At 36.7% G+C, this 19,370-nt stretch overlaps 1 protein-coding gene across 1 annotated transcript in view; it reads right to left on the reverse strand.

Moving 5' to 3' along the window:
• The window catches only part of NHS (NHS actin remodeling regulator), a 454,054-nt gene that overhangs the window by 57,789 nt on the left and 376,895 nt on the right, over positions 1 to 19,370 (reverse strand). The window contains exon 2 of the mRNA XM_074192344.1: positions 4,642 to 4,794. Within this exon, the coding sequence (XP_074048445.1) occupies positions 4,642 to 4,794 (153 nt within the window). The remainder of the gene's footprint in view (positions 1 to 4,641; positions 4,795 to 19,370) is intronic.

Raw genomic sequence — 19,370 nt, forward strand, 5'->3', positions numbered from 1 at the left:
AGAGCCATAAATCTTACTCCTGGGCTGGGTATCATTCATCAAATCATCATAGGTAAAGAAAACTCTTATCCCAGTGCTAGTTTCAAAATGTCCTTTTGACCAAATGAGATAGGATAGGCATATAAAATAAAATTTTGGCTTGGGCATGCAAGAGGAACTAATTTTTCCTTCCATTCTTCTTGCTCCATCTGCCTTCCTCCCCAACTTTGATAAAGTTCTTGATTCAGCCAGGAAGACCAAGATTCAAATCCTTTCTCTAATATTTACTAATTTATTGAGATAACTTTGGAATGAATGCCCAGTTATTCATAAGCACATTTGTCTTTATATTGGAAATTTTCCACATGTGAATTGTACTATATAGACAAAGAGCTATTATATTTGTTAATTGTCATGACTAACAAGTTGTGTGACCTTGAGTTTCCACCACTGTAAAAATGGGAATGATAGGAGTGGCTAGGTGGTGCAGTGGATAGAGCACCAGCCCTGAAGTCAGGGTACCTGAGTTCAAATACGGCCTCAGACACTTAATAATTACCTAGCCGTGTGACCTTGGGCAAGCCACTTAACCCCATTGCTCTGCAAAAAAAACCCCAAAACTAAAAAAAATGGGAACGATACCTCATGTCAATTTCAAGCACCAAACTTTTTTTTTAATTTTTAAATTTATTTTTTTCATGACTCCAAACATTTCCCCCAGTTACAGGCAAAGATAATTGTTGGGGCAGCTAGGTGGTACAGTGGATAAGCACTAGCCCTGGAGTTAGGAGTTCAAATCTGGATTCAGACACTTAATAATTATCTAGCTCTGTGACCTTGGGCAAGTCACTTAACCCCATTTCCTTGCAAAAACAAAACAAACAAACAAACAAAAATAATGATTGTCAACATTTATCCTTTTGCAAGCATTTGAGTTCTATATTTTTCTACTACCCTCCCTTCCAAACCTTTCCCAATGGCAACAAACAATCTGATATAGGTTGTACTTATACAATCATGTTTAAAATATTATTAGTCATATTGTGAAAGAAGAATTAGAACTAAGGGGGGACAAATATGAGAAAGAAAGTAAAAACACAAAAGTTTTAAAAAGTGTGGGTAGCATTTTTCCTTAACAGATATCTCAGGATTGTCCTTGATCACTGAATTGCTGAAAGGAGTTGCATGTATCATAGTCGATCATCTCACAATGGTGACATTAATGTGTACAATATTCTCCTGGTTCTGCTAGTTTCACTCTGCATCAATTCATGCAAATCTTTACTTTCAATTCTGAAGTAGGACCACTCATGATTTTTTTTTTTGCAAGGCAGTAGGGTTAAGTGGCTTGCCCAAGGCCACACGGCTAGGTAATTATTAAGTGTCTGAGGCTGGATTTGAACTCAGGTACTCCTGACTCCAGAGCCAGTGCTCTGTCCACTGTGCCACCAAGCTGCCCCCATTCATGATTTCTTACAGAACAACAGGACTTCATAACATTCATATACTATATCTTGTTCAGCCATTTCCCAATTGATGGACGTCCCCTCAATTTCCAATTCTTTGCCACTACAAAAAGAGCTGTTATAAATATAAATAAAATTTCATCTTTAAGTTTTTCTATTTATATAGAACTCTATTTGGATAGTTTAGTCTCTCTTAGTAAGAAATTGACCATCTAATCTTTACTTTCTTACTTCTTCCCTTTCCTTTTCCAGCTTTTTGCTTCTTGAACACTGTTGCTCCTTAGCACTATTACCAAAGTGAGTGAGGGAAAGGGAAGAGGAAACTCCAAAGAGTTATGTGTGGGGAGAGGGGTGGAGTAAAAATTAAAAGTATCTTCAGTTTAAATGAAAGATTGTATGACATAGTCTCAAGACACTTTACCACCTGTTAACTTTCTTCTTAACTTTTATAATCCTTCCTGACATATGGCTCCCCAAACTGGACACAATATTCCAGATAGAGTCTAATCAGTGCAATCCCCTCTCTATTTTCTAAAGAATGCCTCTCAATAGAGTCTAAGAGCATGTTCACTTATTTGACTTCCAGGTCATATTTTTGCCTCATATTGAGATTGTGGTCATCTTAAAACCCCAGAATCTTTTTCACAGGAATTATTACTTTAACTAGTATTCTTAGTTCCCTCAAGAAGTTAATTTTTTTGAATCCCAGATTAAACTTTATCTGATTAAATTGAACTCATTGTTCTATATTATTGACATCTCTTTGGTATTGTCATTCATTCACAGGCCCAAATGAGAAATATTCTAAATATATGAGATACCTATAACTATTTCATTTGTTACTATCATGACTCAGAAATAGAATTTAAGGGCCAGCTAGGTGGTGCAGTGAATAGAGCACCGGCCTTGGAGTCAGGAGTACCTGGGTTCAAATCCAACCTCAGACACTTAATAATTACCTAGCCGTGTGGCCTTGGGCAAGCCACTTAACCTCATTGCCTTGAAAAAAAATAGAATTTAAGAGAGGTCTATCTTACTGGATAATAAAAGTGCATTCACAGCTTTATCCATCCTGCTCTAATAAATTTCTTAGGTTTGGTGCTACCAGATTCCTCTTTTTGTCACTCCCTACCCTGCAGCCTGGTGTCCCCCTTCTTTATTCCTCTATCAAAATCTGGGATCTGGTGTCAGTCACTTGCACTCTAGTGAGAATTAATTTAAAATAAACAACCTATCCCAGTCTGCTGGATTTTCATTATAAACCTTATTGATACAAGACAAAGCCTTTGGTTCCTGTCAACCTCACAGGGGTATTATATGGAAAAATTCTGTGTACACCTTAAATTGCCAAGTAAATAAGTTTTTATTATTCTACAATTAAAGGAATTTCAGGAATAAGTCAGCAGATAAGACCTCTCTCTCTCTCTCTTTGGAAATCGTGTAGATTGTCAGATTATCTCTCCCCCCAGAAGAGATACTTGGAACCAGAATTCCTGCCCTTTCTTAATATTTTTCTCCATACTGCATTTGTAGGCACTACTCTTGGCCACAAGATGGCAGAGTTATATCATCTTGTGAATAAAGGTACTCTATCCACTGATTTATAAAAAGTCATATTTTAATTTTAATTCTACTATGTTTTTATGATGTCTATACTTTTTGTAATAACCCCCTGAAGATATGTTAAGCTCTATGGCACCCTAAATTTGTACCAAGCACCCTAAATTTGTACCAAGATGACTTGAAGCAGGCTAGTAAATGATTGACTACTTGCCATTACCTTTCCTCCAAAAGTACAGTATATCACCACTTCTATTCTTCCCTTTAGGATTACTACTTGAGGACCCTATAATCACTTTCTTTCTTTAACTTCTAACAGTACTGTTAGGGGGCAAACAACATAAGGGTGAACTATATTCCCTCATTAATAGGTGAGTAGTAACTGAGTCCTAAAACAATTCAATCAATTATCATTGGTTAAGAGTAATTTCAACTTCAATTAAAAGACTTGATTTGGCCAGGATTATACTAGAGATTGTTGCAGAATTAGTGGTTTCATCAATAGTGATACCCTTCAGCTACAGTCCAACCCAGTCTTGTAGGTAGTACTGTATCTCCACCAACAATTTCTACTACCACCATGACTACCATCTCTAACATTATCAACACTATTATTATGATAATAAGTTACAATAGTAAATCATGTTTTTGTACTGCTCAAGAGTTTAGAGGCATTTTGGAATCTTATATTTTATTTGATCCTCATAATTAGCTAAGGTAAGTAGGACATGGGGAGGCTAGGTGGCGAAGTGGATAGAGCACCAGCCTTGGAGGCAAGAATCCCTGAGTTCAAATCTGACCTCAGACACTTAATAATTACCTAGCTGTGTGACCTTGGGCAAGCCACTTAACCCCATTGCCATGAAAAATCTAAAAAAACAAAAAAAACAAATAAGGTAGGCAGGACAGATATAATTATCCTCATTTATCAAAAAGGGAAACTGAAGTTTGGAGAAGCTAAATTGATTGAAAAAAACCAATGTGGCTACAAAAATCATAAATTTAAATCTAGAAGGAAGCCCAGAAATGTTATATGATTAGTCCAAGATCACACAAGTAACACAACCAAGATTTAAACCTGAGTCTCCTCATGGCATTAGTTTAATCTACTTTACAATGCAACAGAACCAGACCTAGAACCCAGATCTTTTCACTATTTCATGATGTTTCCTGATTGCCTTGCCATAAGTTGTATACAGAAAATAATCGACAAGATTCTAATTTCCTTGTGATTTGGAATCTTTTATGGTTGTGGTTCAATAAAAATCTATTGAATAAGTTTGAGTGCATTTATTTTGAAATGTTATAAAATGAAAGAGTAGTTCTAGAAAAGTTACCCTTGAAGGACACTGACTCTCATCATTATTTACTGGAACATCTGGTTTCAATTGCCAAGAAAAAAAAAGCTAAGAAATCATTATTGCTTTTGCAATATATTTAGTGGCTCCAATGACCATCTTTGTTACTCTCCAAACCAAAACACCCATCTCTGATTTCCCCTCTCCTATATATGGTGCTCCCATCTATTAGAATATGAAATAAGCTCTTTGGGAATAAGAATCCTCTATTGTATTTGAATCTAAAATATTAGCAAAAGGCTTGGTACATAAATATTTTTTCATTTGGCCTCAGTTACCTCTGCGCAGAGCTTGCAGACTATGCCTAGCTTGACGGTGCAGTTCCTCCACACAGGGGGGTCTTGTTGCAGGAAGGAAAATATTTCTCTGCTGGTGCCACGGGGCTCGGTAATAGACACTCAATTTACTCTCCACATCCAGGTTTGAGACTGCTGTTAAAGGGAAGAGAAAAAGACATTTTATACTAGTTGTTTTGGGATGAGTCTTATTCCATAGTTGAACTCATGGAAAAAACTGGACATTATTCCCTGGGAGTAGGAGAATTTGAATTCCATTAGAATTAGAATTTGTTTAACAGAAGGTCAGTATTCACTATGTCAAATGACTGGATATCTTAGAAATTTGATTCATAGACCATGGCCTGAATTAACCCTTTCCTGTCTTGAATTTCTGGTTCTCCTTCCTCTTCTCCCCATCTTCATGCTTCAAACTACTCCTGATCTAATTTAGAAACTGCCTCTTTGGCCTACTCTCTGATCTCAAATCATTCCCTCCTTCCAAGAATCATAATCAAATCAACATTGCCCAGTTACTAGAAAGAAATCATGATTCCATTAACCATCCCTGAAACATTCCAAACCCCAAATATTCACTGTGGCTATTATTACCCTATTCCCATTATCTCCCACTATTACAATAGAAGTTCCTTGACAACAGAAACTTATTTTTTTAGATCATTTTTTCTCTTATATCTAGTGTTAGCACTAATAAAGTTAATAAATCCTTTTCTTTCATTCATTTCATTCAATTCTTTCTGTACTCTTTTGCCTCTCTCTAACCAGGAACTCACCTTTTCTTTTTTTTTACCCATGAACTGGAGGCTAGTCACATACAGGGATTTCAAAACAATGGGATGAACCATAGGGCCACTTTTACTAATGAAACCCTCTTTGTTGCTGACATCACCCCTTTCAGATTCTACAGATCTTCTGGTTCTGGAGTATTTATCTGAATATTGACCCATTCACCCTGCTTTGGTCTCCATATTGTCCTGCTTCCCTCCCTATCTATCTGCCTGGCTCTTAACCCATATCTGCTCTGACCTGATAACTATTTTTACCTCTCAAAGTTTTATATCTAATTCCAGCTCCTTATCTCAAACCTAAAATCCAATATATCCATTTCTCATTGTGAATTCAGTGACAAAAGTTAAAGTCTGGGGTTCTGAAATACATTAGTTTCCTTCTCTATAGAATGATGGGGTTTTTTAGGTTTTTGCAAGGCAAATGGGGTTAAGTAGCTTGCCGAAGGCCACATGGCTAGGTAATATAGAATGTTAAAGATAGTATACAGGCATACTTTGTGAATAGTTAACCCTAATAAAAATCCTTCTGCAATAATATTATAATCAAAAAATGAAATATAAAATTGCAAAAATATGCTGTAATATTCTAGGTAATTGTTTATTTGTAAGATTGTTCCTGAAGAATTAACAGTTCCTCATAACATTGTTTCATCTGACATTGTTTTGTGGTGGATAGGAACTATACATGAATATGTATGTACTTGTCAGTCCAGGCATAACCCAGAAGATTACTTAGGTCTCTTGCACTGTTTAGCACAGCAGTCTGTCCCACTGGAGTTTATTTTACTCATTTCCAATCATGTCTTAACACACCTTGAGACAAGTAATTTCAGGATATAAATCACTTCTTGGGGTAAGTTAATCTCTTTAGGAAGCTGCTGTGACTATTAGAAACAAGGAAGATTCCATTTAGGAAATTACTACTTGAGACATTAAAGTGTAAAGGGTCTCAGGGCCAACTTCATGCACTGAGAATCTGTTTCAATTTATGAAAACATTAGACATATTTTAATTTACCCTCCTGGCTTCCCATTTTGCTTTCTTTACTTTGATATCATATCCCAGTCAACTTCCTTTGCTCATTTTGCCTATTCTTAATTCCTATGCATTCTTCCAGGCTTTCCCTATTTGCCTGAAACAGTTTGTCATTCCCTCTTTTATCCTTAAATCACTTCTCCAAACTCACTCAGTCAGGGTAGCCTTATCCTGAAATTCTACTTCAATTTGAAAGACAAAGGAAAGGGAAGTTGAGGTTAGAGGTAAAAGCCAACAGGAAGAATGAATTTTGCTTCTTTGGGTGACCTAGAACTGTCTTCCCCTGTATTGGAATATATTATACACTTAAGTCCAAATGTATCATAAAACTTTCTGAGATTCTGATCTCTCTTTTCTTCCATTCCTTCTTCCATTCAGCTAAATAATGTCTTGTTTTCTCTACCACATTATGTCCCACACATTCACATATTCCTTCTTGAAACATTGGTAAAATGTTTTAAATCTAAGCACTACCTCCTTCCAAGATTGAAGATTCAAGAGGAGTCACTAATAAAGAAAGTATCTATATTAAGCATTAAGTTGCTCTCCAGATCATATTTGAATCATTTCATAAATCTATTTTCCATTGTTTATATGTCAATTCATTTACTAATATGAATCACATGATAACTGCTTCCCATTTGAAAGGTTCTAAATCCTGTGCCAACCAATTGCCACTCTCAGGATAGGCCAAAGCATCCTACCTGAAGAAGCAATGCAAACTGAGGAAAACTCAAAATGTATAATATGCCAAGCAAGCAAACCACCTTAACCACCATTTGCTTAGTACCTGATGAGGACGTTGCTTTCTGAGCCCCACAGCCTTGGTAATAGCAGTATCCTACCTAAACACTAGACTTGTTATCAGTCCAGCCCCTGAAGCTGTCATTGAGGAGAGAAATCAGCATTAAGGGGTCTCATTTACATCACCATCATAAGCTATACTTGCTGACTAACTGCCACCAACAGGCAGATAAGCATAAAAACCTTTGGAGTAGCAGCACCCCACAGACATCAATTCTGCTTCTAGTTGAGCCCTCATAATCATCCTCTGGGGAAGCAATTCTTCTACTTACTTCTAGTCCAACCTTTCATCCATCCCCAAACCAACTGCCAACCAGTTATAGGGAAAGCACAAAGCAGCAAAAGCAGGAAAGGCAGAAAGAAGTCAACATGTGCCAGTACCATCACTATCTTGACCAAAATCTTCCCTCAGACCCCAGTGAAGACCGCATAGAACCAGGAATCCCAAAGCCTTGGGTATAGCAATCAGAGTCCACTATCTATAGCTATCACCCTGGGAAACAACCCTTGTGGAGATGCAACCTTGAAACTGTTTCTGCAAATGCTAACAATGTAGCTATTGAAGAAGATGCAGAAAGAAAGTTCTTGCCACCAAGATCCTTAGCATTAAATGGTCCAACATCAGAAACTGGTAAGATTTTATCAATAGAAATAGCTTCAAAGAAGAGGCAGTTACCATCTGCTTTGCTGCTACATCCTTAAGACCATGAGACCTTTCTATCTGACTTGCAGCTGAACTCTTCCATATGTGTTGTCTTCCTTGTTAGAGTGTGAACTTCTTAGGAACAAGGCCTGTCTTTCTTTCTTGTTTGAATGCCAAATGATTAGTACAGTATTTTGCACATATTTTATGTGTTCATTCATCTATTCATTCATGGATTTTATAAAGGAACTTGGATTTAAGAACTGAATATATGGCCAGAGGACAGAAAGAATGAGTGTACACATAGGCAGACAGACAGACAGACAGACAGACACACACATACACACACACACACACACACACACACACACACACACACAGCACCTTAAATAGGAAAAAAACCTCCTAAATTTGCCTTTTGATAATTATTTATCTTCATAAGTAATTCATTTTGTGAGTTATTCTATTTTGGGGGGTTTGAAATGTTCCAGATTTTTTCTTTTGAGAGAATGCCATTAGTTAGCTTTAAGACCTGTCACTGGGGAAAAAAAAGAGATGCATTTCTACTGAAATTCAGAGCCAAACTTTTGAGTAAAGCCTAAGATTCTCACACAATCTATCTAGGAAAGAATGCCATCAGTTTCACTTGGCATCTTTGAGAATTTACTATTATAATTTCTTATTTCTCTACTACTTGCTATTTAGTTCAGTTAACATTTTTAAGTACCAACCACATGGTAGGGCACTAAGTTATTTACTAGGAGTCCAAATAAGGCCACTAGAAGAATTTGCAGATTTTTTTTCCTTAACATCCATTTCAGTGTTAAAATTCTACAATTCTCTAATTTTTTAATATAACTGGCACCTGACAGAAGGAATATCCTTCCACTCATTCTTGAGTGGTAAACTTTGCTATAAGGATCCATAAGTTTATAACCAATTCCAAAACTAGCAACAACCAACCATGTAATTGTGTAGCAGTTATGCTCAAATGAAGATTATTAGCTCATATAGGAAAAAAGAATATGAAATATACCCTAAACAATTTTGCCTTTTTCATGTATGATTCTCTACTTATTAGGTTAGTCAGTTGGTATCAGTTTATGAAAATGTCTTATTTTATGTCTGTGTATATTTGGAAGTACATTTGAAAGAGATGAAGAAGGGAGGGAACCAAGCAGTAAAATGAGGTAAACTTTCACTTCACTAATTTAAGCTCAGAAACCTGACTTTCAGAATGTGCCAGACTTAGCCTGCAGGACAGAACCCTGGAGGCCATAAAAGAACAATCAGAAGGAGTTGTTTACTAAGACAAGTAGAACCCATCACCATCTCAGATCTGAAACAGAGTATTATGCAATTGAACTCAGAGCCAATCCAGATGGACCTTTTTGAAGAATTTTCTTGAATTTGGGAAGGGGGGGGGAGAAGTGGGGGGGGGAGAAGGGAAAACTAATGAGTATGCACTAAGAGACAGATGCTTTATTCAGCAGCTTACTGAGGAATGTTCTGGTTCAGTGACCTGGCTGTTGACTAACAAGTCAGACTCTCACTGGAGATCAGGAGGTCAACTCCCGCCAGTAGGGAGGCCATTACCAAAACCAACAGAGGCCAGTAGCAAATTAATCCATTCCACTTGTGCCTGTGACAGTTTGGAGAGAGAGAGGATGGGTTAATTAACTGCCTCATGTCCTTCAAGATCTCCTTCCACAATGATTCTTAGAAAAAGGCTTTCCTGACTGAAAAAAGAAGTTTAAAAAAAAGGTTCCATACCTATTAGCCTGATTAGACAACAGAATAGGGAATATTCCAAGAGTTCTATTCTGGGTCCATCACTTCTAGATTTTAAATTCCTGAGGTTCAGGAAGGGATAAAGGCCAAAGTTTGATATCAGTATCTCAGGAGTTAGTGCTTGTCACTACAGTATTTAATGCCCTTGATTCATATAGGAATTTCAAGATTCTAAAGTGAGATAGAATGGCAGGATGGAGTAGTGAAGAGAGGTTGTTGGAGTTAGGACAAACAGGGTTCAATTCCTGCTTCTTATGCTGACTGAGTGACTATGGGAAAAAAATCACTTAACCTTTCACTGTTTCAGGCAAAGGTCTAGAACTAGAAATTTTAGAATGATTATTGGTCTACATCTGTAAGGGTTTCCTTTTGGGGAGTTTTTCAAGTCAGTGAAATAACTTTTCCCTTTCCAAAGAAAACTCAAAACCATCATCCCTTAGCTGAAGATAGAGCAGAGTAGATCTCTGTTAGAAAAGAACATGGCCCCACGAGGCCAACAGAAGTTGGGACATCTGCCACATTATGCATAAGTTTTGCAAGTGATCAGTTCATCTTGAGTGATCAAACCCATGGGAACACCTATTCTATTCCACTATAGTCTTTTGAATCAGGAGGAAATTCATAGGCAACTTATTGATGAGGACCAGTGAAGTTGAAAAGGGGGGTAGGTATTGTCCATCTCTATGAAAGACAGAGCCAAAGGATATTGGCTGAATTTTAACAAAAGAAATTTGTTTCAGACTTTAAAAACTTCTTGTCCAGAAATTTGAGGAGGAGCTAGTCAGGGTATTGGATGTCATGATCCCTCACAGACCCTCTCTATTTCAGCATTATGGAATTCCTTTGAGTATTAATTTTTAGACATTTATGCTTGGGTCTACAGATTGTGCCTTATAAGAAAACTTTAAAGTAGCATAAAGCATATAACATTTTTTTCCTAGCACAGTCCATAATGATATGAACCCTACAAGCAAGTTCTAGCACTTGTATTGCTTGGAAAAGTCAGCAACCACAAGGACAATTCATTTAACTAGAAAGGAACTTTTCACCCCTCCTTGAACTGAAATCTTTTCTTTTATCAGCCTAGACTTTTTAATGGATTTCTAACCATGTATTGTCAGGTGTGCATTTCACTCCTACAATACCACAATAGTTTTATCTCTCCTTAGAGGAAGGAAAGGGAAACTATTTACTGCTTTCCTTGGTTAGTTATATCCTCTGGTTTCAGAGCCTTGATGGTATAACGTGTCTACAGGAGTTTGTAAGAGAGGCAATAAGGCATCTGTCCTGGGAAGACTATCTGATTTCCTAAGCAACAACCTAACTAAAATTGATCCATATCATTCATCTCCCTACCACATCAAGTTCTGCCCAGTATTTCCAAACCAATTGATTTTCCCCTTTCTTTTTCTTTTAACAATTCAGTAGTTAAGCTTGCATTTAGGTATGGGAAGATAGTATGGCTTAGTCTACTTGGGCATGTTTGTCCTATTAATGACACAGACCAAGAAAGGGGGATTTCTGCCTTACTTATTTTGATAGACCCAGGGGGTTCCCCTACAGCTCTAGTCTAGACTGCTGCTTTTCTTCTTCCTTATTTCCTCCAATACCGGAGGCCCTGATTCCTATGGTTTCTGGATTATCCATGAGTGGCTCAAGCATTAAGCCACCTATATTTTAATTCCAGGTCAACCCTCCCATACCATCCACTAACCTCCTGGGTCATTTTCTCCATGCCATCTGATAAACTTTTGGGTTACTTCTCCCTGGCATATATGCTCAGGGAGTACAAATTAACATTAATACTAGCTTAAGTCAAACCTAATCAGGAAGGGATAGCTGATGCATAAAAATCCCCTGAATGGTTTCCAGACAAAGAATGAAAGATTTCACATTAGCTACTGTTTGGAATCATCCATCCACTTGGTCTACATCTGTAAGGGTTTCCTTTTCAGGAGTTTTTCAAGTCAGTGAAATAATAGATCCCTCCAAACAGATCCCTCCAAATCCAAGTTAACATTCTTAAGTACCAAGCACTCTCTACCGGAGTATTATTGTGATCTAAATAACTTTGGAGAAAATCGCCTAAAAGGGATGCAGCAAAGATTTGATGCAAATGAGATAGTGTGAAATAAAATAAAAAATAGTTTACTGGACTCCAGGAGACCTGGCTTTCAGTTTGGCTTTCAGTTTTGGTTTTACTACAAAACTGTCTAGGCCTCAGTTCCCTCATATTTGAAATGATAGGATTGGATCAGACAACTATCAGTCCCCTCCAGTTATGAAATTACAGGATTTAAAACAGTATTTAAAACAATGCCATCTGAGATTATCTTTCAGTTTGAAAATTCCATATTTAATGAAAATAGTTCTTGGGGTTATGAAAAAAATCCTTATAGACTCAACTTGATTTTTTTTCCTTTGTTGGACTTTAGCAATTTGTGGTTATACTCATTGAAATTATTGAAATATGAATAACATATTTGTGCACATACACAAATAAGTGAAATGAATTAGCTCCTACTATGCAGAAAACTAATAGCAACTTTCCTTTCAGAATGATGGAGTTCATTTTCAGCAGGAAAGTCAGCAGGGAGCTAAGTTTTAGGCACTCTTAGGAGGGTCAAAATCATTGACACATTTCTCAGAGAGTGAAATATATACTGTAATCACACACCAAGCCTCTGCCACTTTCAAAAACTATTAGTACTATTTGTGTCTGTGTGTATGTGTGTGTGTGTGTGTGTGTGTGTGTGTGTGTGTGTCTTTTCTGAATATTACCTTTCACAGACAAATTGCTTATTTCAGGGCTGAGGGAGTGCTTGGATGCTTTGAAGGCTTCATCAAACTGATGGAAGGGGCAGACCCCTCTGAGGAATACATAATATTGTTTATTTTTAGTCTCTCTTCCTGGAAAGCTTCCCTGCCCAGAGTAAACCTCTGCCATTCACTAACTGGGCCTGCCATTCATTCTTATTCTTTATCCTAGATCTTTAAAATGTAAGGAGTAAGGAATGAAGGTTGGGCAGGGCTGAAATAGAGACATTAATTCAGTAGCTGATTTCCTAGCCCTTCAGAGGAGATGAGGAATTTTTAAAAAAATACATTTATGAACTTCATAAGACACACAACATGTGTATCTCCAGCCCTCCTTTCTAACATTCTTCCTCCACTGCAACCCCCACTACATAGATTTCTTCCCTTCTGCAAACCATTCTTTCTAATATGCTATGACAGAAAGCAGCAAGGAGTGCAGCAACACATTTATCTATTAATAAATGTCTGAAATAGTCAATAATATATGTGCTGTCAGCCTGTTTCTCTGATCCCTAGTCTGTAATAGGCAGAAGTAAACCCTGTGGGGCCAGTAGCTTACTAAGCAAAATGGAAACCCACAGAGAGTCGCCATTGCTCCTGGAAAAGTTCTCTGGTTCAGGGCCTGGGGGTGGGGATTACATCCAGTCAAACAATTCCTTCTCAGCTCCCTTTCCCACCATGGCAACCTGCTGCTGCCAGCTTTCCTTCTTGCCCACTCCTCTCTGCCTTCTAGAGGAAAAGGGAGAGGGGCATTGGTGAAACGGAACAACAGAATCTCCTGCTGTTTGGGAAGAAATACAAAGCCCCAAGGACCACAGCTGAACCAGACAGCTTTCTGTCTATTCCTGGCTTGGTTTCCTTTCATGTGGAGCCACTATTCATCCAGATTTGCTACCATCCTCTCAAATAAAGACAATGCATTTGTGTGCTGAACCCATAGTAATGGAGAAATACTTTTAAAGGTGTCCAAATGGGCTTTCCTGCCCTAAAACACTTCCAATACATACAGAATAAGAAAAAAATTCTATCTGTATGCATTTTTATGGGCTAAAAGCAACTTAGTAGTTTATTCATTTCTGATGTCTTTCCCTGACTTTCAACATTTTAAAAATTCATAGAAAAAGGAGATTTCTTTTCATGTATACCTCCTTTTCATGTGTACCTGAGAAAGCCTACAAAGGATCTAAGTCTAATCCTGGCTCCCTTACATACTACTACTTATTATATTTTATACAAACCACTTTACTCTTCTAAAGTCTCAGTTTCCTTATCTTTAAGGTAGTGGGCTAGACTAGATAAGATTAAATAGGATGTTATGATTAACCATTCTCCCCTTTCTCCCCATTCTCCATACTAATGAAGTCATTTCCCACACTAAAATCAAAGGGAACCAAGAGACTAGGACCTGAGGTCAAAGGAGGAAGCCCCAAGGTTATATCAGAGAATTTTTGCTTAATTTTCCTTTCATTCTTGGAGAGCAATTTAGTTAGCAGTTTAGATAAAGACCACCAAAGAAAAACCACATGGAAGAACCCACAAAGATAGTCCAATCCCCTCATTTTACAACATGGGCAGACTGAAGTCTAGCCGGGACCCTATAAGAGAGATATGGTGTTATAAATACTAAAGAAGGGACTCCCAATTAGAATGGCAGAGTCCAGAATTGAATTTAGGTCCTCTAATTCTAAATACACTGTATTGATAAGACAGCTGCCTCCAGCAAGGGTTCATAAGCATCCCAGAACCTGATACAGAGAAGCAGATAAGATTTCAAGATTCTGCTGCTTTCCTGACTGGTCATCTCACAATTCCTGAATAATAACAATGATTTGAGGATCAAAAACAAACTGATTCATTCACTTTGTTCACAAAGTACCATTTTGTTTGGCCTCATCCCAGAAGGATTAGAGGAAACAGTTACAAGCAATCAAAACAGAAAGAAAACAATTTCAATTTCTTTCAGAAGCACATAGAATGTTAGAGCTGGAGAGATATTAAAGATCATCTAGGTCAGGGACTCTTAGCTTCTTTTTATGACAAGGATACCTCTGGAAATCTGATGCTAATAATATTAATTGGACATTAAGTATAATTGATATCATATTCCCACCCTTCTCAAGGTTGGGAGGGAGAGAATTTGGAACTCATATTTTTTTTAAATGAATGTTAAAATGCTTTAAAATGTACTTGGGAGATATTTAATGAAGTAAATTAAAAAATCTCTATTATTAAAAAAATTGTTCATTAAATAAGAGGCAGAAGAGTTTGGACAGGGGTTAGACCTTTTTTGAGCCATGGCTCCCTTTGACAATCTGAGTGGCAAAACCTATGCACTCCTCAAAATGTTTTTAAATGCATAAAATGAAACACATAAATTACAAAAAGAAAACAATTATATTGTAATATTCATCAAATATTTTTATAAACAATTTTTTGCAGACCCCAGGTAAAAGACTTCAGACCTAGGAAATCCTTAATTCATCTTTTAACAGATGGGGATGTTGGGGTTCAGAAAGAAGAAATGATTTGCTCCAAATCATGTGAATACAACATGGCTTCCCAATTAGACTGTTCATTTCTATAGAGTAGAGACTGTGTCTTTTAATTCAACCTCCTGAGAGAGTATGGTTCCTTGCACACAGCAGGTGTTGAGTCATATCTGTGGATGAATTTGTTTTGATGTGAGTGCTGCTATGGACATGAGAGACTCAAGTCAGTGCTATCCCAGAATTCTCTAGTTTTGACACCATTAGTTTCCTAGAGCTTTTCTTGGCTCTTAGTCCAGGACTGCCTCACCTACACCACACCTTCTCCCATCAGCCTGAATTCCTGCTACTCTCTCTTTCACAGCACCCTGTGATGATTCTCAACCTATCACTTTTATCAGGTTGTCTCCAGAAAAAGAACGTGTCACTTGACCTCTAAGAGACCAGATGCTTTTCTTTTTGTAGGAATTGGCTCAACAAGGTTAATAAAGCAGGAAGAACCACCAGGAAAGGAAACAGACCTTTGTCCCTCTGGGGTTTTTTTGTTTGTTTGTTTGTTTGTTTTTAGGTTTTTGCAAGGCAAATAGGGTTAAGTGGCTTGCCCAAGGCCACACAGCTAGGTAATTATTAAGTGTTTGAGACCAGATCTGAACCCAGATACTCCTGACTCCAGGGCCAATGCTTTATCCACTGCGCCACCTAGCCACCCCATCCCTCTGTTTTCTTAAAGAGATGGGAAGGTTCAGGAACATAGTCTTAAAATGCTGTTCTAAGCTAATGGGCAAACTAGGTCATGCAGAGAGTAGAGTGTTGGACCTGTTGTCAAGAAGACTCATCATCTTGAGTTCAAATCTGACCTCAAACCCTAGCTGTGTGACTCTGGACAGCTTTCTTAACCCGGTTTGCCTCAGTTTCAAATGAGCTGGAGAAGGAAATGCAAACCACTCCTGTATCTTTACCAAGAAAACCCTAAAAGGTTCATGAAGAGTCAAACACAATAACAACAAATCATCATTATTATTACTTGTAATCTTTAACTCATTTGCTATTACTGGTATTAGGTAGTCAGTTTTCAGATTTCTAGCATTGTTAGCTATCTTTTCATGTGCATATATCATGTCTCCCCATCTAGGCTGTTAAATCCTTTATAGCAGAGATTATGGCTTGTCTTTCATTGTCTTTCATCTCCTGAGCTTGTAGACTATTGCCTTGCAAATCAGCAATAATTGTTGATGGATTAATTATACATATACACATACATAGATACAAAGGCATGTATAGATAGCATATAGATAGTTTATTCAAGTAATTCCTAGATAGTGAGTTCTACTTTTGAGATTGGAGACTCAAATGTCATCTGCTGATGCCTGAATTTGACTTCAAAGAAGAGGAACCTGGGAAAAGTGTTTACTCTTCAAAGTGTTTACTCTTCATGCTGACAGTGACCATTAAGAGCAGGACTGAGCTGAAGTGTTACAAATACTACACCCTTCTCCTACTGTGTGCCATTGCAACTTCAAGGTCATGATGTCAGGACCAAGTTATCACAGGAACTGCCCAAAGCCAAAGGTAAGACAATGAACATATAAACTTCCCTTTCTCAAGTTTCCACTCCTCATTTAAGGCATTTCTCCCCAACCTATCATTAACTGGGCAACTCACATTCTCTGCTCCCTTCCATACTAGAGGAGAAGCAAAAGGGGAGCTGATTCTGTCCCTGAATCCTTCATTGTAAGTCATCACTTTCTTCTTTGACAATTTTTCCCTTGCTGCTCTTGCATTACTCACTGTAATTTTATTGGTATTACTTTATTCCCCTTGATAAAGTGAAAATTTTACAGTTGCATATATAATTAATAATGGAATAGATGGTTATTTGGGAAGAGGTATTGATTCCTTTAGAATGGGGTGGGGAAACAGAGGTATTGATTCCTTTAGAATGGGGTGGGGAAACCTCTGGCCTGTGGGCCATATAAGGCCCATAAAATCATTTGGCCTGGTGCTTGCCAAAGCAACCATAGGTGGGACTTGAAATTCAATAAATCTAGGAGGTTTTTAGGGTTAGGATTTTTAAATTGATAATTTTGTCTGACCCATGTTATAAATATCTAATGACCCTTGACAGAAAAAAGTCTCTCACCCTTGTTTTATAGAAATAGAAGGCACACTTCTATTTCACTATAGGCTGAGATTTAGAGGAGAATGACTCAAAGACTAATCCCCTTTGGGAACTCCACATGTGGAGATATATTGGTATCATATACTAAGCAAAAATAAGTTTCCATCAGGAAAAATAGGAAAGCCTATACTCAGAGAGGCATTATTTTATTTAATCCCATATCTAACTAGGGTTAGCACTTAAAGCAAACATGAACTAAATCTGGGCAGGCCCAATTTCCTCGAGGGTGTTCATGCTCCATGGAATGGAGACTGTCCTTCATATTTCCTATAGGTGGGACATCTTATACTTTGCTATACATAATCAATCATACTCAATATGGGATACTATCTACCTTCTTCACTTTCTTTGCAATTACTGGTCAGTAAAGTAGTTGAAACAAAGATCAGAATATAAAGATCAAAATTATATTAATAAATGCAAAAAACCTTTGAAGGAAAAGCTATTCATTTTCTGCAAAAAACAATAAAAAGCAAAGAAATATGATCTTGCCATAATATGATAAATAACATAGCAAAAAGTTTATGGAGAAACATATAAATGTCTTTTCAGTAAGATTAGGGATAAAGCAAGGAGTTATATTATCACTTCTATTATTTGATAGAGTTCTAGAAATGTTACCTGAAGCAATAAGAAAAAAGAAATTGAGGGAATAAGCATGGGCAAAGGAGAAACCAAATTGTCACCTTTTGTAGAATTTACAGTAGTTTATTTTAGAGAACACTAGAGATTCAACTAAAAAAATCAGAAATTGTAAGTTCAGTAAATAAGCAAAATATAAAGTAAACCCACAAAATCAATATCCTACATATTCATTTATATATATATATATATATGTGTGTGTGTGTGTGTGTGTGTGTGTGTATGTGTATAAGCATACATTTATATGTATGCATATGTATTCAACAAAAATAGCAAAAAAGATAAAGAAAATGCATTAAAATAACTACAGGAAATATAAAATACCTGGTAGTCCACTTACAAAAACACACAGAGGGATTCTATAAATACAATGATAAAATACTCTTTACAGATATAAAGGCAGACCAAAATAATCAAATATTAATTATTCATGATTATGTCATGCTAAATATAATGAAAATGAGACCACTTAAGTGAATGTTCAGATTTCAGTGTCATATTGATTAAACTTTAAAAAGAGTTTTATAGTACAATAATAATAATAATAATAACAAAATTCATCTGGAGAAATAAACTATCAAGAATCTCTAAGGGAAAAAAAATGTAGAAAGAAAGAACATGTAGCAAAACCAGACCTAAATTGTAGTTTGTTGCTATTTTATCATATCCAACTTTTTGTGATTCTATTTGAGTTGTTTTATTTTTTTCAAAGATACTGGAATGGTTTGCCATTTCCTTCTCCAGCTCTTTTATAGAACAGGAAACTGAGGCAAAAAAAAAGTTAAGAGAGTTGCCCAAGATCACACAGCTAGTAAGTATCTGAAGATGGATTTGAACACAGGTCTTCCTGACTCTAGATCTGGCATTCTATTGATTGTGCCAGCTACCTTAAACTATACTACTTAGCAGTAATCATCAAAACAACTTTACAATAACTTTTTAAAAGATAAGTTGATCAATACAATAGATATGTATACAAATCTCAAAAGCAATGAAACATAATATAGACTCAAAGACACAAATTACAGTTAATATTTCACTAATTTAGGGGGCGGCTAGGTGGCACAGTGGATAGAGCATGGGCCCTGGAGTCAGGAGTACCTGAGTTCAAATCTGTCCTCAGACACTTTCTAATTACCTAGCTGTGTGGCCTTGGACAAGCCACTAAACCCCATTTCTTTGCAAAAAAAACCCCAAACAAACAAAAACAAAAAAAAAAAATAATTCACTAATTTGGAAAAAATAAAAAAACTGTTAGTAAAATAGAAAATTACTTTGGAAAATTAATAATCTTAGACCAAATTCTCATACCACATTTCACAACAAATTTCTAATGGATATTTGACTTAGAGCTGAAAAACTTTTTCAAAAATTAGAGGAACAGGGAAGGAGATATTTTTCATAGGTATGGATGAGGGAAGAATTGACCAAACAATGGAAATAGTTATTAAAAAATAAAAACATAATTATAATTACATAAAGTTAAAAAGGATTTTTTGTTTGTTTTTGTTTTGCTTTTGCATGGC

Source organism: Macrotis lagotis, chromosome 6 (assembly GCF_037893015.1).
Source record: "Macrotis lagotis isolate mMagLag1 chromosome 6, bilby.v1.9.chrom.fasta, whole genome shotgun sequence".
Taxonomy (NCBI): Eukaryota; Metazoa; Chordata; class Mammalia; order Peramelemorphia; family Peramelidae; genus Macrotis; species Macrotis lagotis.